The 22,798-nt window shown below is 38.0% G+C and overlaps 1 protein-coding gene across 1 annotated transcript in view; it reads right to left on the reverse strand.

The window, feature by feature from the left end:
* Positions 1–3,267: 3,267 nt before the first annotated feature.
* The window catches only part of krit1 (KRIT1 ankyrin repeat containing), a 50,436-nt gene continuing 30,905 nt past the window's right edge, over positions 3,268–22,798 (reverse strand). Inside the window, exons 9-17 of the mRNA XM_052015413.1 lie at positions 22,183–22,339; positions 17,353–17,460; positions 15,563–15,719; positions 14,493–14,644; positions 11,246–11,412; positions 9,094–9,181; positions 5,444–5,650; positions 3,967–4,083; positions 3,268–3,763 (exon numbers count right to left, since the gene is read on the reverse strand). Coding sequence (XP_051871373.1) covers positions 3,674–3,763; positions 3,967–4,083; positions 5,444–5,650; positions 9,094–9,181; positions 11,246–11,412; positions 14,493–14,644; positions 15,563–15,719; positions 17,353–17,460; positions 22,183–22,339 — 1,243 coding nt within the window. The 3' untranslated portion in view covers positions 3,268–3,673. The remainder of the gene's footprint in view (positions 3,764–3,966; positions 4,084–5,443; positions 5,651–9,093; positions 9,182–11,245; positions 11,413–14,492; positions 14,645–15,562; positions 15,720–17,352; positions 17,461–22,182; positions 22,340–22,798) is intronic.

Here is a 22,798-nt window from a genome sequence, read left to right on the forward strand (position 1 = left end):
CCAGACACTTCTGCCTTCAGGAAAGCTGCAAGACTGATACCATCATTGGATTTTTCTTTTACATTCCCTCTCATGTTTTTACGTACATTTTAACAGGAAGTAAACCAGTACACCAGATTACATCACATACAATTTTAACTTGCCTCAATATTTTTGAATTTTATACCACAGTATTTTGTTAGCATTTTAAATTGCTTTGCAGGCCTGTAATGCTACTTTTAATTAGCTCCTGGTCATTGTCATCAACCAGTTCTTCTCCTTTTTGGAGAAACTAAGAGTCTCTTTACACAGACTTCAGGGTAGACCATAAACTGTGGACACTTCACTGCTCATGGACTGGGAGCTGTAAAATACTGTCGGAGAAGAATTACCTTTGTAGGATCTTTGGCAGTTTCAATATTGATCTTCCTGCAGCAAGATTCCTGTTGATGTTTTGAGGCCATGTTGATGGAGATAATAAAGCAGATTGAGCATTGGTCAGTCCTGCAGTCATCAATACATGTCCAAGTGTGGGTGATGCAGACATCTTTGTGGTTCCTCTACTGGACAATGATATAATTTGACAGGTACCAGTGTTTGGATTAGGGATTGTGGCATCTTTTGCTGGCCCCTCTGATAAAGCAGAGTGTTTGTCACAACTTGGCCATGCTCAAGCATTTTCTCAAGGATCCAGCTGGACTTAGCCTTCCCTACTCCTTTCTTTCCATTAATAAAAAACAGGTTTTATTTACTTGATATCCAACGTAAAAGAAAGTTGGAGATAAACCAATTTAGATTTAGGAACTACTGCAGCAAACAGATAAATGTATATTTTAATAGTTTAAAAGTAACAAATGATATCTGTTTACTATATATATATATATATATATATATATATATATAAAATTAAATATATAAAAGAAAACTTTCTACTTAATAGGCTGATAAAGCTAGTATCTTATTTCTTTGTTGTAACATGCAGGCACTTAAGAATAGGTTATGTGACCAAACTAACCTTAATCACACCAGGTTGTTCACTGCTGTACCCCCATCATCCCCTAAATTTTGATTTCCTGCATTTTTTCCAATTAATTTAATAGGCTTACTTGTCGGATAAGTATTCATTTCTCTTTAAACGCCTCAATTATTTCAAATCTATTTCAGAGCAGCACATTATAAATTCTCAAAACTCCACACAAATATATTTTTTTCTCAACTTAACTCATGATTACCTTCTAATTAAAAATTAAGAAAACATCCCTTCTCTATTGGAATGAACAACAGCATCTAGCATGGGAATTCCCTTCACTAATTCAGACACCTTTAACCAGATCCCATCTCAACCTTTACCTTCAGAGAATCTAACTTAATTTTGCCACTCTCTCATATTGGTTAGGGAATGACAGCCATAGGCAGAGAGTATAAAAGTGGAAGATATAGTGACCATTAATACAAACAAGAATCAAGTATTCAAACTTCTTTTAAATATAATCTACAACCATTAATGGTTTGTGAATTCAGAAGAACAGCTGCATAAATAACACATGAAGTGCTGGAGGAACTCAGTAGGTCAGGCAGCATCTTTGGAGGGAAATGAACAGTTGCCGTTTTGGGCCGAGACCCTTCATCAGGACTGGAAAGGAAGAGGGCAGAAGCCAGAAGAAAAGGGTAGGGGAGGGGGCGGAGCATGAGCTGGCAGGTGATAGGTGAGTCCAGGTGAGAGGGGGAAGGTAGGTGGGTGGGGGATGGGGGGGGTAAAAGGGAGTGATGTGAGAAGCTGGAAGGCGATAGGTGGAAGAGGCAAAGAGCTGAAGAAGGAATCTGATAGGATAGTAGAGCATGGAATAAAAGGGAAGGAGGTGGGCAAGTTGTGAGGGCGGTAAAGGAGCCACAGGAAAAGGGAAAACGGGGGGGGGGGGGGGGGGGGGGGGGGGGCGGGGAAGGAAAACAGAGGTACAGGTTACCGGAAGTTAGAGAAATCAATGTTGATGCCTTCAGGTTGGACTACCAAACCAGAATATGAGGTGTTGCTCCTCCAACCTACATCTGGCCTTAATGTGACAGTAGAGGAGACCGTGGACGGTCTTGTCAGTGTGAGAATGGGAAGTGGAATTAAAATGGCTGCCCAATGGGAGATCCTGCCTGTTGCGGTGGACAGAGCGAAGGTGCTCAACAAAGCAGTACCCCAGTCTGCGCCAGGTCTCACCGATGTAGAAAAGCCCGCACCAGGAGCACGCCTCACCTGGAAGGATTGTTTAGGGCCCTGAATGGTGGTGAGGGAAGAGGTGTAGGGGCAGGCATGACAAAGGTGTGCTGCATAAATAAAGCAGGCTATTTACGGGAGCAGACTACCCACTCACAGCAGGAAGCCACTTCAGGGATGTGGTTTGAAAATTGACATGACCATGAGACATTCTTGTATGCACTGGCCAAATATACATCAAAACGGTTGAAGGTCTGGGCATTGAAACCAGGTGTTAAGAGTCTTGAAATGCCGAGATATTTTTCATCATTGTTTCATAGATAAAGAGAGCACACTGTGTCCCTCAGAATGAGATCACAGTTCCAGACTGGCTATTTTGCCACTTGGCATTTCAAGTGTATTCACAGTTATATTTGTTCTGTTAAGACAATAATTGCAGTGTTTGTGTATGAAAAAGGCCACCAATCACAATGCTGTGGTAAAAGGTGGTATCTGGGTTTTGTCCTCAGAAGCTTTTAGAATATTAATGTGAACTTGTTCCAACAAAGGTGATTGAATATTCAGAGTTGATCTTCCCAGTAAGATGTGCTCCTTTTGCAAATGTGTAATTCTATGAAACCATTCATTCACACCCAAAATACCGAAGCAAACTCTGCAATTATAACTATAGAAATTGTAGTTAACTACCTGCTATTATCTAAAGGGTATAAAAACTTGACATACTTTGTGTTCAGGGAGATTTTCCCACCAGGCGTCCCCTCCATGTTTGTTTGTGCTCAGTGGGTCCAATCTCCATGAGACTCATTCAAAGCCACAACACATTAACCATCATAGCCTTATAAAATGGTATGCTCAAAACTTTAAAAAATATTTTAAATGTACTCTGACTAATGCGTACTACTGAAATAACAATTATTTAATTATAAAACACCTTGAAGCAACAGCTTACATCTTATTGGCTTTTTAAATTATACATTAAATTAAAAAGCCAATACAAGAAAACTTTTTGATCTGGACACTCAATCTGATATTTTCCAAAATAACAAACATTTCATAACTGTAATACATGAAAAAAACAATTAATAAACAATTTTAAAGTCCTCTTTTATTTTATAACAAATTGCATGGAGACATTAATGTTACAACATATTTCTAAACTTTCTATAAAAAGGTACTGAACAGCGGAGTTATTACAGCAATGCATACTTTGTAGATGGCATCTGTTCCACTTTCTGAACAAAGCTTATTTCTTTAGCAAAATTAAGCAATAAAAATATCTAATAAACAGTTGATATATATCAAGCATTTGGTAAAGCAACAGACATATGGAAGAGAAATACAGTATATGTGATGCTTCAGTATCATACAAATATACATTTAAAAAATATCCACAGTGACAATGGCAGTTTTTGTTCTTAAGTTTTTATAAACCAAACCACATTAGGACATCAAGAATACATGCTCAAGATAACCCGTACTGGTAATTAATGGTTACCCATATCCATGTCTTTCTGTCAAATTTCTTTCATTTACACTCAGTTGGCCACTTAGTTTCATCAGTAACTTCACAATTAGACCAGCCTGTAAGATGGAGGCAGGAAATAAATGTAATTGAAAGATAAGTTAAAGAGAAAATGAAAACATCTTACTCCATATTCTTTTTACATTAACATTTTTGTTCACTTAAATTATGATTGTCACCAGATTATATGCAAACTCCTGATATTGTTTTAAAATGAGGAAGATTCATCTTTACCTCAGCAGTGTTCAGAATGATTTCTTACCTGCTTTGTGTGTACAACAAGACTCATTTTATTTTCCAAACTGTGGATTTGAAAGTAGGCATCTGCTTCACCTAACTGCCACATGAGGGAGCCGTACTTAAGGCTAATCAGCAGAGCCTGGCAAAAACAGAGACATATCAAGAAATTATCACCAATCGCTTCTGTAATTCTAAAGTACTTTGTAAATGCCAGTAATGATTTAACAATTTCCATCAAAAATGGTCAATGTGTATATATTTGTGCAGCAATATATGGTGCACAAAAATAAAGGAAATAGAATTACAGCCACAAGCTCTGGGTGGTTAATTCTCAGCTATAATCTGTCAATAGATCACCTATCCATACCACTAAAAAACTTACTGATGGAAATTATGCCTACATACATCATCTAGGAGCTGGCTACACACTTTTCCATAATTATCAACTGGGTGTTATAGCACTGACCCAGCTCCAGTTGAAGCCAGATAATTACCTGTAAGGACTTCCCTGTCTTCTCCTGTTCTAACCTCTACAGTTCCATTTCTAATTCATTAGTTTGCAATTGGCAACACCAGAAACATGGCACCTATTTCCACACATTCGCTATCGAAGAAATGTATACTGAGAAGACCAAAGCCACATCTTTAGATCTCTACCTCAATCTCCATTCCCTGTCCACCAACTTAATCCTCTCCCCACCAAAGGTCTAAAACCAAAACAGAATGTTCTAACCTTTGACCTCAAGATGAGCTCCAGATCACATAACCACTCAGACACCTGAGAACCATCGACTTAGAACATCCCCTGAATCAAGCCCTGCTGCACGTCAGCTGTCACTGAATCTCTCATTTATGCTTTGTCATTGTTCAAATGTATTCCTGGCTACAACCTGATCATCCAAAACTCTGTGCCTATATCCCAACTAACAAAATGTCTTATTCACCCTTCACTCATGTGCATGGAGATCTCAGCAAGCAACACCCAGATTTAAAATTCTAATCTTGTTTTCAAATCATTCCATGGCCTTTCCCCTCCCCATCTCCAATTTCCCCCAGTCCTAAAAACCTCCCAAGATATCAGAGCCCCACCTATTCTGGGCTTTACTACCTGTAAATTAAATTGCTCCACCACTGATGGCTAGCTTCAGTACCAATTCCCTGGCCCTAGAATTCTCTCTTTAAACCTCTCCATGTCACTTTTGCCCTTCAGGGTGTGAATTAAACCCTTCTTCTCTGACCAACATTCTGTTCTTCTGCTCTAATATATTGGAATGGAAGTTTGTTTGCTAATGCTCCTAATGCACTATATAAATCCAAGTTGTTATTTTTGAAAAGTTAATAAAAGTTGCAATATTGATTTATAGAACTGCAACTTTCCTTCAATAACCACTGATATAAGTTTCTACCTTGGAAGTAATTCAATGTATGAAGCACCTGAAAATATTAAATAATCCATATTTGTCTCATTATAAACATAGGGAAATTTACAATAAATTTACCTTAGTTTCCATATTTAGCAAGTGCAGACCTCTTGTGTTTACACCTACGTAGACCTTGACAACTTTATGACCACTTGAACTAGCTTTGGTATATATTTGTCCTGTGAAAAAGGCTGCTCCATATGTTGGAAATTCCCAGCAAATTTGCAGGAAGAGGCGTTGAAGATGGTGCATCTCCTTACTGATCCCTTCACGGCTGCTTAGGCCCTAATAGAGATTACAATCTTTCAGATATATATTCCAAAGGAGAAAGTTACAATTGCTCAAAGGGTTAGAATGAGGACTGTAAAATAGTTTCACAGCTACCTGGCAATTTAAAAAACTGCAACAAACACTATTGTTAGCAAATAACAAATTACAATTAAAATCCTGCTTATCTTTATCAGTGAGTAATTTTTAAAATCAATTCCACTGTGTTTGTCAAACACAGGTTTTAAGGTTTGTCAAACTTGTGCTCAAAGTTATTACTGAAAATATTTCAACAGCAGCAAATCACTATACAATGTTTTACATTATAATGAATAGGGTGCTTGAGGACTATTAAGGAACCAGAAGGGAACTCAAGAAGGGACTTAGGAGAGTTAGGAGGGGTCATGAAAAGCCCTTGAGTAGGATTAAAGAGAATCCCAAACCATTCTACACATACATCAGGAGCAAGAGGATAATTAGGGAGAGGGTAGGACCGCTCAAGGATAAAGGAGAGAACTTGTGCTTAAAGGCAGAGGATGTGGGCAAGATCCTAAATGAGTACTTTGCTTCAGTGTTTACCGAGAAGGATGTAGAGGATAGTGAGATCAGAGTGGAGCATGCTAAGATGCTAGGGCATTTCAAGATTAGGAAAGAGGTAGTGTTAGGTCTCTTGAAAAACGTTAAGGTGGATAAATCTCCAGGGACTGATGGGATATACCCCAGGTTATTGAGAGAGGCAAGAGATGTGATTGCTGGGGCCTCGTTTGTATCTTTGCTAGCCACAGGTGTAATGCCAGAAGACTGGCAGGTAGCTAATGTTGTTCCTTTGTTTAAGAAGGGAAATAGGGATAAAACTGGAAATTATAGACCGATGACTCTCACATCAGTGGTAGGGAAACTAATGGAGAGGATTCTTAGGGATAGGATTTATGAGCATTTGGAGATGCTCATAGGGATAGTCAGCATGGCTTTGTGCAGGGCAGGTCACATCCTATTAATCTGATTGAGTTTTTTGAGGAGGTGACAAAGGCGATTGATGAAGGCAGAGCAGTGGATGTTGTCTACATGGATCTTAGTAAGGCATTCAATAAGGTCCTGCATGGTAGACTCATCCAGAAATTTAGGATGCATGGGATCCACAGTGACTTGGCCAACTGGATCCAAAATTCACTTGCCCATAGAAGACAGAGGATAGTGGTGGATGAGTCTAATTCTGGATGGAGGTCTGTGACTAGTGGTGTTCTGCAGGGCATTGATCTGTACTGGGATCTCTGTTTTTAGTCATATATACATGATCTGACTGAAAATGTGGTAGGAGTGGGTGAACAAGTTTGCAAACGACACATAGATTGGTGGCATTGTGGAAGATTGCCAAAGAATACAGCAGGATATTGATCAGTTGCAGATACGGGTGGAGAAGTGGCAGATGGAGTTTAATCCGGACAAGTGTGAGATCCAACATAAAGGGAGAGTACACAGTTAATGGGAGGATCCTTAACAGCATTGATGAACAGAGGGATCTTAGGGTCTAGGTACATGGCTCCCTAAAAAGAGGCTGCACATTGATGGGATGGTAAAGACGGCATGCTTGCCTTCATTAGTCGAAGCATTGAGTTCAAGAGCCAGGAAGTTACGTTATAGCTTTATAAAACTCTGGTTAGGCCACATTTAGAGTATTGTGTTCAATTCTGGTCGCCTCATTACAGGAAGGATGTGGAGGCTTCGGAGATGGTGCAGAGGTGGCTTACCAGAATGCTGCCTGGTTTGGAAGACCTGTGCTATGAGGAGAGGTTGGACAAGCTGGGGCTGTACTCTAGAGTGGCGAAGGCCGAGGGGAGATTTGACAGAAGTTTATAAAGTTGTGCGAGACATAGATGGAGTAGACAGCCAGTATCTTTTTCCCAGGATTGAAATGTCTAGTACCAGAGGGCATGTATTTAATGTGAGAGGAGGAAAATACAAGAGGTATGCGAGGCAAGTTTTTTTTTCACACAGAGAATGGTGGGAACCTGGAACGCACAGCCGGGGTGGTGGTAGAGGCAGATAACATAGGAGCATTTAAAAGATTCTTAGATAGGCACACGAATATGCAGAGAAGAGAAGGATATGGTCAATGTGCAGAGAAGAGGGATTAGATTAATTGGGGGTCATTGGTTTAATTAGTTCAGCACAACATTGTGGGCTGAAGGGCCTGTCCTGTACCATACTCTTCTATGTATTATGTAGAAATGCCACCTGTATAAACCTCACAACTTACCAATTTCCAGGAAGAAACCTTAATACATTTATCTACACATTTCACAATGGTGTATTTTTGATGGCTCACTGTTGGGAGTTGTGTGTAGCTTTAATGTACCTTGCTTGAAAAGGTACCCAAAGGTCCTGGCAACATGCATTAGGGATTCACCAGGTAAGAGTGACAAACTAGTTACAAGAAGACTTGAAATACTTGGCGTTTACCATATGAATGTACAGAGATTTTTAAAATTAGGATGTCTTGGGGGAGCTATGATGACTTTCTTCCTTGATTTAGGCAAGATGTTTCAAAAGTTCATCAATTTATTACAAGGAGAGAGGTTAGATGAAATATTTTTACACAGTAGTGCTGGTAAATACTGCAATTTAAAACTACAAAAGATGGCTACATGATAAATGGATAATTCGGGATTTATCTAGCAAAGAGCCTGCAAAGACACTGCTGTTAGTAACTATTCTGATTAATTAGGTTAGTTTTTTCCAATTACTCATTTGATTCAGGCTCCTGATCCGAATTACATATTCAAACCATAGAAACCAAATACTACAAAAGCTATAAATCTGAAATAAAACAGAAAATGCTGAAAACAGAAAGAAAAACAGAGTTAAGATTTTAGGGTCAATGACTCATCAGGTCTGATGATAGATCATCAACCTGAGGAGCCAAGTCTTGTTTCTCTCTCGCACAGATATCGACAGATCTGTAAAGTATTTCCAGCATTTTCTGTTTTTAATTAAACTACAATCATGCCGGTGGGAATTGCAAAAATTAGAAATTTGGCAATTTGGGAATCCCTAGGTTAGTTATCTATGGCACAATTTCCTTCTCCTCTTTCAAATGTAATTTAACCTCTCTTAGTTCATAGACTTTCTACACACCATGTATTACTAACTAGAGGATGGACAGGGGAGTAACACTTTGTCCCATTTATGCCAATTTTGGCACAGATGTGAAACACAAACGCATAGGTTACACTATTGATCTGGAGACATTCCAGTATTGGTAAACCGTCTTTCGCATATGTACAGAAGAATGAATCATTAGGGGAGTGGAAAGAAGGAAGCTGAACATCACTGTTTCCTACTAACTAATGGACTTAGGCAAATTAAAAGCTTAAGCAGGCTGAACATTTAATAAATTATGAAATTTAACTACTTCATTTTAAAAGCAGAATGTCAAATATTAAAGAATTCTTGAAACTGACCTTGTACTCCTGTAGAATCCTACCAATCCAATGTGGGCCCTTGCTTTTCAGTTTGGTGCATGGTAATATACATTTGAGATTTTCCTCACTAAAAATGTTAAGAAACAGAAGCAAGTTAGAAGTACATTATAGCAAACATTGCAAACAGATAACCGGTGTTCACTTCAGCAGTACGGCTGAACACTGAAAGATGTTAAGGACAACAATTTTGTGAAACAGCAAAACAAAATTACCTGAATTAGTGGCAAATACATGGTATTAAGATACTAAGACACCCATCAGAAACTCTTGCTTTGTATGGAATCTATCTGATCTTAGTCAAGATGAATTCTGTAAATGCAGTTAATTTCCCTTAGTATCCCTTTGCACGGGAAGAGAAATTAATTAGGTACAGCTTCTGTAACAGGCAGAACCCATTTAAGCACATTAGGTGAACTAAGAACTCTGTTTGCCTCTGATAAACTGCAGTGATACTGAATGTTCATGAACATGGGGTTATTTACTTCATTAAACCATGAGAAGTCTGCATTTCTTGTGGAACTATATTTCATCATTGAGGAAAATAGCAATTACAAAAGAGGAACTTTGTCAATGCAAAATAAATTCCATGCTCAATAAATCAATACCAAGGTTAAAAATGGCAAATACTAGATGTCTGAAAGGAAAAAGATATATGCTATAAATATGTAAATCCGTTGATTCCTGTTAAGACAAAAAATGGGTTTGTTTGGAAGGCTTACACATCTGAAATAGCGATACTGATTTTTCTTTCTACAGATGCTCACTCAATTGTTGAGATTCACAGCATTTAAGTTTTGAGCAAAATTAACATACTGGAATGCAAAATGTATGAAATTAAATATCTCAGCAGTTTAATTTAGTTGTACCTCATTTAAATTTCTTGACACCAACATTGCATATATATTGATGATCTAGATTTTAACATCCACCCACGAAACTTAAGGAGAGATCGCAAACAAGATTCCTTTGGGATTCTGAGCTGACAAAATCATCCTTCTGACCAAACACATAATATAATGGAGGTTTGATAATCCTTAGCCCAACCCCGTCTGTAAAGCAGCATGTACTTTTGGCACTGCACTTAAGGACATACATATTGGATTTGGAGGGGGTGCAGCTCAGATTTAGAGTTCAGAGGATAAAATAATGACAACAGCTTATGCAACAATAGGGTTTATCAAATTGTCTTGAAGTCTGTCTCTGTTGTACTGCTGTTGAGCTATGTTTATATTATAGTACAGCTTTTGTTTATTAAACTGTTACTTGGCAACAGTGCCCATTATTGAATAAAAAGACAATCCTGTTGGAGAGTTTTAATTAATTGATATTCTACAGAAGGGAATGTCTGAGACTAAAAGTCACAAGGAGACGTATCTTATTTTGATTAAATTTGAGGCAAAGAAGGGAAAACGGAATTGAGCCATTATCAAATTAAGGAAAAATGAATGAAAAAAATGTAAAAACAACAGGAGTATACAAGTTATTAAGGCCCTTGACCATACTCCATCACTTAATTGGATCATTGCTGATCTTGATTTCATTTACACATCTGAACTCAATATTCTTTGACACCCAGTACAAAAACTATGTTTCTCTATGCTGAAACCACTGTTGTGAAATCCATCTCCAGTTTGGACCATCTCCAAAAAGAAAGTATAACCATCCATACAATGTTCAAAACCAAGCCTTGCGCCATCAAAATCCTTGGGGTGACCACAGACCAGAACCTCACCTGAACCAACCATATCAATACCATGGTGTAAATTCTGTCACATAGGTTATCTTCAAAGTGGGCTGAAAGCAGAACTTCATATGTAATAGAAACATGTCTCAAAAAGGGAGAGCACATTTTCTCCCCACAATAAGAAGAACTAGATCATTTTGTTTTCATTTATTATTTCAAAGTATAACAGCAAGGTAGACAATTAGGGTTTCCCTGGTACAATCATTTGAATGAGATATGTTTACTTATAGCACTAAATAATGGAAAGTTTCTCAGCCAGAAAACCAAAGTAATCAGCAGGGAGATGGAGGAGACAAAGTAGCAGAGAAGGTTGTTAAAAATCTTAAAGTTAAATCCCTGTGGATTTTCTCTGCCTGTGCTTGATATATCACTTATAAGTATACTCACTTGAGGAACCCTTGCTTATGTTTTTTACTGTCATAATTTCCATAGATGATTTGAAGGAGAAGACCAGCCAAAATTATCAACTGACTGTCAGCACACGGATATAATCCTTTCAACAGGTTACTGCGTGCCTCATCAAATAGAATGAGGATAGCCAATGGATCGTCCACCTTTAACAAACAAGATATATGAAAATAAAAAAACTGCAGATGCTGAAAATCTGAAATAAAAGAAAATACTGGAATCTCTGAACAGGTCAGACATCATTGGGAAGAGAAACAGAGTGAAAGTTTCAGCTTGAAGACCCTTTAACAGAACTGGGAAAACAACGCAGTTTTAATTTGCAGAAAAGGTGGGGTTGAATGCAAGTTGCAGAGAGGGAAGGGGAAGGGGATGTAAGTTGCAAAGTTGGGAGAGGGCCTTAATGAATCAGAGATATTCCCTTTCTCCAATCCATCCCTCCCCCAACCTCTCTGGAACTGGTTTTCTCACTTTCCTAGTTCTGATGAGGGGTCTTTGACTTTAACCATTAATTCTGTTTTCCTTTCCACAAATGCTGCCTGACCTAATGAGTGTTTGTTCTGCCATGTAAACTATACTTAAACATTTTGACACTATATCAAATCCATGTCAGCATATGTGTACAATGACCATACTTGATAAAATAAAGTCATCAATGAACAAGACGCATCCAAGAAATTGGATATTAAAACAAAACTGCAATAGCTAAAATCTATACACTAACATTTCCATAACACTTGACTATATGTAAGTTAAAATAAGTGCAAACTATATTAATGATCATTTGCAGGCAATACTTTGTTTAGCCATTACTTAATGCCACCCCTTCCCAAATCTGGCCAAGATTCACACATCACAACCCATGGAATGAGGGAAGCAATCACAAGCTGTCAGGCCCCTATAGATGCTGCAATATTACTGTCAGCAAAAGACTAGCGTGGATGACTCGCTCACTATTTTCCATGTCTAGAACATGCAACGCCCTGTGAAAATCACCATATGATAGCACCGCAAAGTTCAGCATCTGATTGTAAAAATCAAGGGCACAACCCCAACCCCAGAATTCTACTTTACAGTACAATTTAATGTGTGTAAGATTTCTAGTTTTGGTTTTAGAGTGATACATATATACCTTGCCACTGAAAATCTTTGAGCTTATTATCTATAGAGGTATAACACTGAAAATAAAGATAAAATGAACTCAGTTATATATTTGCCTGATGCATGTATATTTTCCCTGTTAAAATTGTGAAAATGTTTTCTTACAGCAATTTTTCTTATTAGAGCAATAATACAATGGAAGAATTTTCTCTATATGGCAAAATTGTTAGGGAGCAATAATTCCACCTTGTTCTTACATATACCATTTTGCTCAGATATTGATCCCACACCCCCATGCCCACACCTACTCTAAAATAGATGGCAAAATAATGAGAAGTCCATTAATTATTCTGCAGCTGAAAAAAAAATCAAAGAAAAATACTGGAAACATTTTATTAAAGAAAGAAAGAAAAACCCCAGATTTACTACTACTTTAAACTTTCCAAAAATTGACAAAATAGAAACAAAGCACTGCAAATGAGAAGTGGTCAATGGGGTGGGGGTGAAGTGGAACCTATCCCACCTTGGTTATCATCATACACAACAGAACAGTGGAAAGAGCAGAGAAAGATTTGAGGACCATCACCAAAAAGAAATATTCGAAACTTAAACCAGATATCAAACTAAGATACTGATAAGATAAAAATCTATTATATCAACAAAATACATTTAAACCAGTAACTGAACATTATTTTTGATTTAGGGGAAACTAGAAAAATCTACTTTATGATTCATCTTATTGGTTATAACAGCTTTTCAGTTCACTACTAATTATTAATATAAGAGTTATAAAGCCAGATCCATTGAATGAACAGCTTACCATTACAACCTATTTCCTCACACACTGAAATGAATTTTTATTACAAGTCAAAGCTTGTGATCTTTATTACTACGGCCAATGGCAATTTTTAAATAGTGGAAGCAGCGTGAATATTAAAGTTAAAAACAATTTATAGGTAACTAACAAAACAACCTATGAATAATAACTGCCTTCAATACTATAACTCCAAGCAAACTCATCATCAAACTCCGAGACCTGGGACTCAACACCTCCCTCTGCAACTGGATCCTTGACTTTCTGACCAACAGACCCCAATCAGTGAGGATAGGCAGCAACACCTCCACCATGATTATTGTCAACACTGGTGCCCCACAAGGCTGCGTCCTCAGCCCTCATGACTTCGTGGCCAGATTCTGCTCTAACTCCATCTACAAGTTTGCAAATGATACCACCGTAGTAGGCCATATCTCAAATAATGATAAATCGGAGTACAGGCAGGAGATAGCTTAGTGACATGGTGTCATGACAACAACCTTTCCCTCAATGTCAGCAAAACAAAAGAGCTGATCATTGACTTCAGGAAAGGGGGCGGTGTACATGCACCTGTCTACATCAATGGTGCTGAATCAAGAGGGTTGAGAGCTTCAAGTTCCTCGGAGTAAACATCACCAGTAGCCTGTCCTGGTCCAACTACATAGACACCACGGCCAAGAAAGCTCACCAGCGCCTCTACTTCCTCAGGAGGCTAAAGAAATTTCACATGTCCTCTTTGACACTCACCAATCTTTATCAATGCACCATAGAAAGCATTCTATCTGGCTGCATCATGGCTTGGTATGGCAACTGCTCTGTCCAGGACCATAAGAAACTGCAGAGAGTTGTGGACACAGCCCAGCACATTATGGAAACCAGCCTCCTCTCCATGGACTCTGTCTATACCTCTCGCTGCCTTGGTGAAACAGCCAGCATAATCAAAGACCACACCCACCCGGCTCATTCTCTCTTCTCTCCTCTCCCACCAAGCAGAAGATACAGGAGCCTGAGAGCACATACCACCAGGCTCAAGGATAGCTTCTATCCCACGGTGATTAGACTATTGAATAGTTCCCTTATACGATGAGATGGACTTGTTTGACCTTGCACTTTATTGTCTACCTGCAATGCACTTCCCTGTAGCTATGACATTTTACTCTATTCTGTTATTCTTTTTACCCTGTGCTACCTCATTGCTCTCTGTGCTACCTCAGTGCACTGTGTAATGAATTGATCTGTACGAACAGTATGCAAGACAAGTTTTTCACTGTACCTCGGTACAAGTGACAATAATAAACCAATACCAATACCAACCTTCTTCTCAGTTTCTAGCTGAAGTCGTACATCCCTGCGCAGAAAAAGTTGTGGCTTTTCCAAGTGTGGATCAAGGCATGTTAATTCCATAACAATTTCTGGCCAGTCTCGCAGGTGCTGAAGTGATTTATGGTATGGCTTCAGTTGCAAACCTGGATTAAAAAAAAGTCATTTTATTCCAATGAAGCAGAAGTTTATACCCATTAAACATGCCTGATATGACAAAGTCAATAATCAGAAAGTGAGAAGTTTCAGTGGGTTAAACACTGACATTTCATTTCTGGGAATTAACTTGAACTATAACTTAGACATAGTATGAAAGTCAATTTTCCCCACAAATTTTAAGCATTCAAAGCAAGAATTTGGATGCTCTTAAATCTAATTTCTGGTGAATGTGGGCTTATACTGCAAAATTGTCCCAACTGTCCCTCAGTGGTGCTGTGCATGACAGGCAAATGCTTGAAGCTAACAGCGGGTAGCATCCTCATTGGAAGAATAAAAGAAAAGTGACAAAATACACCAAAAGAACAAGTGAAAATTAAAGCAAGTTAATCATCTCCATTGTACTGAGAATTTGTGATGTGATCTAACAGAAGGAGATCTGAAGGGTAGGATTTTCACACAGAGGCTGGTGAATATCTAGAATGAGCTGCTGACGGGTATGGAGGCAGATACAATTACAATGTTTAAAAGGCGTTTGGACAGGTACTTGGATAGGAAAGTTGCAGAGGGATGTGGGCTTAATGCAGACAAATGGGATTAGTTTAGATAGGCATCAGGATGGACAAGGTGGACCAAAAGGACCCATTTATGTGCTGTACAATTTTATGACTTCTATGATTCTAGAAGTGTCAAAAATAACAAATACAACTTATTTCAGAATTGGAAAATAACCAAAGTTATGAACTGTGTTTGAAAATGCTTACCAAAATTTCTCCTGATACCATGCCTGCTTTATCATTTTTATTTTAATCTATTTTAACAATTGATTGAAAATTACATCCCTGGCAACATCTGGCCATTTAACTTGCATTAAAATATTAATAACCACATATTAATTATTTTCTTACTGAGGTTCTCAGAGCAGATCCAGATGGTAAAGTACTGTTGTGTCTCCTGTGAAAGCCGCATGCCTTCCATAATCTGCTGCACTGTCGTATTGTTTCCATGCCTCAGTTCAACAGCACGATATGACCCATCAGTACGATAAATCCTAACTTTCTCATACTAATCATTGAAGAATAAAAAAGTGCAAATTAAAATTTGACTAAATTTTAAATGTTTCAGAAAAGTTTATCCTTCTGATTATAACACAAGATAAACTTCTAATCAACACTGTGAAAGATGGAATTTGTAAAAGCATTCCCTATGAAACATCAGCCCTGGGTTTGCTGCATGGAACTGCCAGCACATTCATGAATCCTGCATAAATGGAAAAGCTCTTAATATGTTAGACAAATTCTACCAGTTAGACTCGATATGGAGCCCCATGTTGATATAGGAGCTTGACGGAATTCCACTGGAGGATCTACTCTCAGATCCTACTACAGATTGAGCTGTGCAATTAATCCATTTTAATTTTAATGACTAAAATGACTGGAATTTTTAATGACTAAAAGGAAGAACAGGTAACATTTTAAAATTATTTTTGTTTGCAGTTATGTTTTTAATACTTAAATATGTTTTATGAGATTTTATAATTTTTGATTTCTTTTTAAAGATTTAATTGTTTACTTGAATTTAATAGTTTTTAAATTTTTCCGCATGTCATAGAGATTGAGAAGCATTGAAAAACTGACTGTTTGAGGACAAGAAAGCAGAGACACTGTGGTTTTTCCATCCATTTGAGATTTTCAGTTTTGCTGGCCCATCCACACATATCGCTAACATCACTCAAGGCCCATTGGCTCAGGACAGTCTCGGCCAGCAAGATTATCTTTGCTAATGCAAATAAGATAAATAAGCAATATCAGCATCTTGTGTTGATATATGCACATGTGGGTGGAAATTCACAGGTCACATTCAGCAAAATCCAGGCTAGAAGTATATTTTAACATGATACTTAAACCATCTAGATCGTTCTTTTGGACCACGATTTATATTGTTAATCTGATCGCACTGTAATATCAAATAATCTTTACATGATTTTGAAAATCTACAAGTTCATGAGACAACTATCAGCAAGATATATCACATATTACAATTTTATGTTGTATAGCAGTAATATAACTCTTGTACTTCATACACTCATGGAAACATTATTCTAAATTTGGTTGCTGAGCAATCTACAACAATTTGTGGCCTTCATTGTCAATGACGAAGTGCAATGTTCATGCCAAGTTCATTCCCCCTACCTAAGTGCATAAAGGCTAGAAAATGAGAAACCTGCAGAATTGCGTGGGTTTCTACAGTTTACTCACCTCAGTCACTCAATTTACCAGAGTAGTTCATTGTTTCCATCTTATCAATTTATTTTGGTCTACAGCACAATTGGAAGTTAGGTACAATTTAGTACATTTACCTAATCCTTCTGAGATATTTGATTTATTTAAACTAACTATTCATTCATAAGTTTTGAAGATTTTCAGCAGATGTTGCTGTTCTATGAATAAGAAATTTCAACTGCAGGTTAAAGTATAACGCCAAATTTGCATACATAGCAACATGATGCTAAAAGTAATGAACAAAATATGAGCCCATGAATAAGTATCATATACACAAATTAAACACTAAAACTATATTTTGATTATTGAAGTAAAAAATGATCAAATCCATTAAATATCAGCAGACACATAAAATGCATAGCTTAGGATGTCTAATTAAAACAAAGCTTCAGCAGTTAAAGAGCAAATTAACTTACTGGCTTATTCAGTGCATCAGTAAGAAGTTGTACTGTTGCTTCCCAATCGTTCTGTTTGTTTTCTTTGCAGACCTGCAATGATGTCCTGCCTTGCTGATCCACAATATGCTATAATAATTAACATGCATAAAATAATTCATCACAATATGCAAGTATTGTATGATGCTATATCCATTATTAAAATATGATTCACACAATGTTAGTTGCCTGCAAACATATTTGTATGCAACTGTTACAAAGCCGGATCGTTTTAATGAAGGTGATTGAACTGTGACAGCAACTGACAGCCCTTTATATTTTTCAATGAATATCCTGGGATCCCTTTACCTTTACCAATTATTATATAGCAAAATCAAACTTTCAGGAATGCAGAGGACAAGTAGCATCTGCAAGAGAGGAGGTATGGCCCAGATCATGCTTGATCCTGACCACTGTGTCTCTGTTTGCTTGCATGTTACCCCTGTGACTGCAGTTATTTATGAAGGTTTGTGTGTTGGATTGAGCTGATAGCCTGCCTGCCACCACTATCCCATGAGGCACAGCAGGCCCTGAGCAATGACTTGGACCTCAGGCCTCACACCCTGAGACCCCATCTCTAGACCTTCTTGATGACTTTTTGACATCTTGCTGATGGTCAAAAACATTTCACTGACCTCATATTAAATTCCCCACTTTAGGATTCTTCAGCCAGACAAAGTATACCCAGCCTATCTTTTCAGAATTCTACATTCCAATGAGGTTGCCCCTTGTCCCTCTATGTTTCAATGAATACAAATAAATTTTACTCCGTTCCTCCTCACATCTCCTCACTTTTGGCACTACTAGGAATACTGACACAATTTTTGTTTCTTTATTTAAGAAAGGATATGTTTGCCTCAAAGGCAATGCAGAGAATTGATTCCTGGTTGAGGAAACATTGAGTAGATTGGCCAATACTCTGGAATTCAGAATGATAAGGTGGCTTTAGAAAGTGAAAAATTCTGAGGAGGCTTGAAAGGGTGGATGTTAATAGGATGTTTTTCAAAGCAAGAGATTCTAGAAATCAGAGAAATTGACTCAGGATATACAGATGTTTATTTAAGACATATGACTGAGATGACAAAGAATTTCTCATCTCAGGTGATTATAAATCTTCACAATTCCCTAGAGAGCTGTGAACATGAGACATTAAGTAAATTCAAGAATGAGATAGATTTTTAGACTACATGAGTATCAGGATCAGGCAACAATGTGGAGCTGCGACCAATGATTAGATCAGCCATTATCTTTTTGAATGGCGGGAAAACTCCTGGATTTCTCCTGCTCCTTTTCCTCATGTCGTTATCTAGCAAACCTATGCTGAATCACCTTCAAGGCAAGTCCATCTTTCCTTAGACAATGAGACTAAAACTGAACATAGAACTTCAGAGGTGATCTCACCACAGCCTTGTACAGTTTCAGCACAACTTCCTTACTCTCAACTCCAATCTTCTTCCAATACAGAGTAAATACCATTTGCCCTCCTAATTCTTTGCAATACTGGCATGTCAACTTTCTGCAATTCATGAACTAGTACATCAAGATCGTTCTCAATACCGCCATTTAAAAACAAAAATCTGTTTTATTATTATTCTTGTCAAAGTGAATAATCTCACAGTATATTCCATATGCACCTTTGTTTTCCCCATCAACCTGTCTATAATCTTTAACAGTCTGTGTGTCCCACTCAAAGCTCTGTTCAGTCCTTTCATCTAAGGCACTAATATAGATTGCATATCGCTCAGAGTTCAATACTGAACTTGAAGCATCCCATTAGCAACAGCCTACCTATACACACATAAGAAAATAAGGAATAGGAGCAGGAATAAGCTGGAAGGCCCTTTGAACTTGCTATATCATTCAATAAGATTGTGATTGATCCAATATCAGCCTCAGCTCCACTCATGTTGTCTACAACCTTTCATTACCCTGTGGAACAAAAATAACTTTCAGAGCCTTGAATATTTCTAATATTTTAGCCTTCACAATGCCTAGAGTAGAGAATTCCAAATATTGATGACCCTCAAAGAAACTCCTCCATCACCATTTTAAGTGGGCAATCCATTATTCAGAAACTATATCTGTTAGTTCTGGACTTCCTTGTGGAAGACATCCTCTTAGCATCTACTAAGTCAAGCCCCCTCCCAAGAATCTGATGTGTTTCAGTGAGGTCAGCTCTCCTTCTTCTAAGCTCCAATGAGTACAGACCCAATCTGCTGAACCTTTGCTCATAAGATCATTCCTTTATCATAAGAATCCTCGTAAATCTTCTCTGAACTGCCTACTTCAAAGATATATTTCTCTTAAAAGGAGACCAAAACTTTAAACATACTCCTGGTATGTTCCCACCAATGCCCTGTCTGGTTGTATCAAGACATTTATATTCTCCCCGTTGTAATAAAGACCAATGTTCCATTCACCTTCCTAATTACTTGCCATAACTATTTGCTAACTTTCTATCTTTCAAGTATGAAGACACTGAGATCTTCCTTCTGCACAGCAGCATTCTATAGTGTCTCTCCATTTAAACAATATTCTGTTTGTCTATTTTTCCCACCAAAGTGGATAACCTCACATTTCTCCGCATTATGCTCCATCTGCAAATTTTTCTATCTAAAACTCTCTACCTGTTCTTTTCAACAACTTGCTTTCCCACCAATTTTGTATTGTCAGCATCAACTGCAGCACACTTAGTCACTCTATCTGGTATTGATATAAATAGCAAGTAGTTGAGGCACCAGGAGTGATTTAGACTAGTTACAGCTTGCCAATTTGAAAATAATTTATTAATCCCAACTCCCTATTTTCTATTAGCTAGCCAATCCTCTGCCCATTCTAATATATTATGCCAATTCCACCAACACTTACATTTGGAGTACACTTTTATGCTTTATCTTCCTGAATGCCTTCTAGAAATCTAAGCAGACTACCTCTATCATTCCCTATATCCATCCTGCTCTATACAACCTCAAGTACAATTTCCCTTTCATAACACCACATTGCCTCCACTTAATTGCTTCAAAATAACAGGATTGACAAAGGCGGGGTGGTAGAGTTGCCTCATGGACTTCGGCAAGGCCTTTGACAAGATCCCACAGGGTAGGTTGGTCTGGAAGGTTAGAACACATGGGATCCAGGGTGAGCTAGCCAATTGGATACAAAATTAGCATGGTGGTAGGGGGGCAGGGGTTGTCTTTCAGACTGAAGGCCTGTGACCAGTGGTGTGCTGCAGAGATCGGTGCTGGGTCCTCTGTTGCTTGCCATATATATTAATGATTTGGATGAGAATGTAGGTAGCACAAATGACACAAAATTGGTGGTATAGTGAACAGTGAAGGTTGTCTACTTTGGAGGCTTCTGATCTACACATTCTGGCTTTTATTTCACTTATAGCCAGGAGGGCTGTGTTGCTTAAATTGAATGAAGTTACTCCACCTACTCACGCTCAATGGTTACGGGATGTTACGTCATACCTGAATCTAGAGAAGATCCGTTGCTCAATTCTTGAATCTAACTTAGACTCTCAAACCCTGTGGGGATCTTTTTTGAATTATTTTCAAAACCTTTGACTTGGTGACTAAAGTACAGATATTGGCATGGTTTTTCCTTGTCTTTTTTTAAAACCAAACAGCTCTGATTTTTGGTAGTGGGTGTAGATTTTTTTTATAATAAAATGACTCCATGTTTTTCTTTATTAACTAACTATCACGTGATTATTAATTTAAAGTATTGTGATTTCAAGTATGATTTAACACAATGTATTCAGTAGTATTTTTACTCTCTTTTTGATGAAAGTACTCTTTTTTTTGTGGAATTAATAAAAATATTGTAAAAAGAAAGAAAGAAGGTTGTCAAGATTGCAACAGGATATTCATCAACTGGGAAAGTGGACAAAGGAATGGCAGATGGAATTTAACTCAGACGAGGGAGAAATGATGCATTTTGGGAAGTCAAACCAGTATAGGACTTACACAGTGAATGCAAGGCCCTGGGGAGCGTTGATAAAAAAAAAAGACCTAGGGGTACAAGTATATGGTTCCCTGAAAGTTTCAACACAGGTAGACAAGCTAGTGAGTAAGGCGTATGGCATACTTCATTGGCCAAGGTATTGAGTCGGGACATCATGTTATATTTGTACAAAACATTGTGTATAGTTCTGGTCACCAACACTACAGGAAAGATGTGATTAAGCTGGAGAGGATATAGAAAAGAGTCACAAGAATGTTTCCTGGATTGGAGGGCCTGAGTTATAAGGAGAGATCGGATAGGCTGGACCTGTTTTCCCTTAAACAAAGCAGGCTGAGAGGTGTCATGGTATAAAATATATAAAATTATTTAAAGTATTTAAAATTTTTAGAAAATATATAAAATCGTAAGAGGCATAGTTAGGGTAGATTGCCAGAGTTTGTTTCCCATGGTTTTGGACTCTAAAACTAGAAGGCATATGTTTGAGAAGAGAGGGAGGAGGTTTAAAGGGGATCTGAGGGGTAAATTTTTCACACAAAAAGTAGGTGGTATCTGGAATAAGCTGCCAGAGGAGGTGGTGGAGGCAGAAGCAGTAACAACATTTAAGTGGTATCTGGACAGGTACTTGAATGAGCAAGGCATAGAGGGATGTGGAATTAATGCAGGTATGAAGGTGTAAAGTATAGACAGGCATGAAGGTCAACATAGATGTAATGGGCTGAAGGGCCTGGTACTATTCTGTACAAACCTACAACTCTATGACTCAATAATGAAGAATCAAGGTTTCAAAGTGTAGCTGGCATGAAGACAGGAAGAAGGTGATGCAAAGAAGTTGTTGAATCATACCCGATCAATCTCTGGATGCTGCAGTAGAAGCTGCACAATCTCTGCACGTCCTCCACCTGCTGCAAAATGTAGCGGGGAACTGAGTTGTCCATTTAGAAGATTGGGATTACACTTTCCCTTTTCTAATAAGAACCGAGTAGCTTCAACCTTTCCATACCTAAAGAGCAAATTGTGGCAGAAATATGTGGAAAAGACAAAGACATATTTACATTCAATTACTTCTGCTTTCCAAATGAATGCAATTTGATTTCATGTTACTGAACTTCTCCTTCATATTTGAGAAAAGTGATTTACTAAGTCATCTTAATTTAACCAAGGAGGTAATTATTGACTTTAGAAAGGGAAATTTGCGAGAGCGTGTCCCAGTTCTCATTGGTGGGTCAGAGGTGGAGAGAGCAAGCAGCTTCAAATTCCTGGGCATCAACATCTCGGATGACCTGGCCTGGGCCCAGCACATAGAAGCAATCACAAAGAAGGCACGCCAGCACCTCTATTTTCTTAGAAACTTAAGGAGATTTGGTATGTCACCAAATACTCTAACAAACTTCTACAGATGCACTGTTGAAAGTATTCTGACTGGTTGTATCATGGCCTGGTACAGCAATTCCAACGCACA

The sequence above is a fragment of the Pristis pectinata genome, chromosome 5 (genome assembly GCF_009764475.1).
Source record: "Pristis pectinata isolate sPriPec2 chromosome 5, sPriPec2.1.pri, whole genome shotgun sequence".
Taxonomy (NCBI): domain Eukaryota; kingdom Metazoa; phylum Chordata; class Chondrichthyes; order Rhinopristiformes; family Pristidae; genus Pristis; species Pristis pectinata.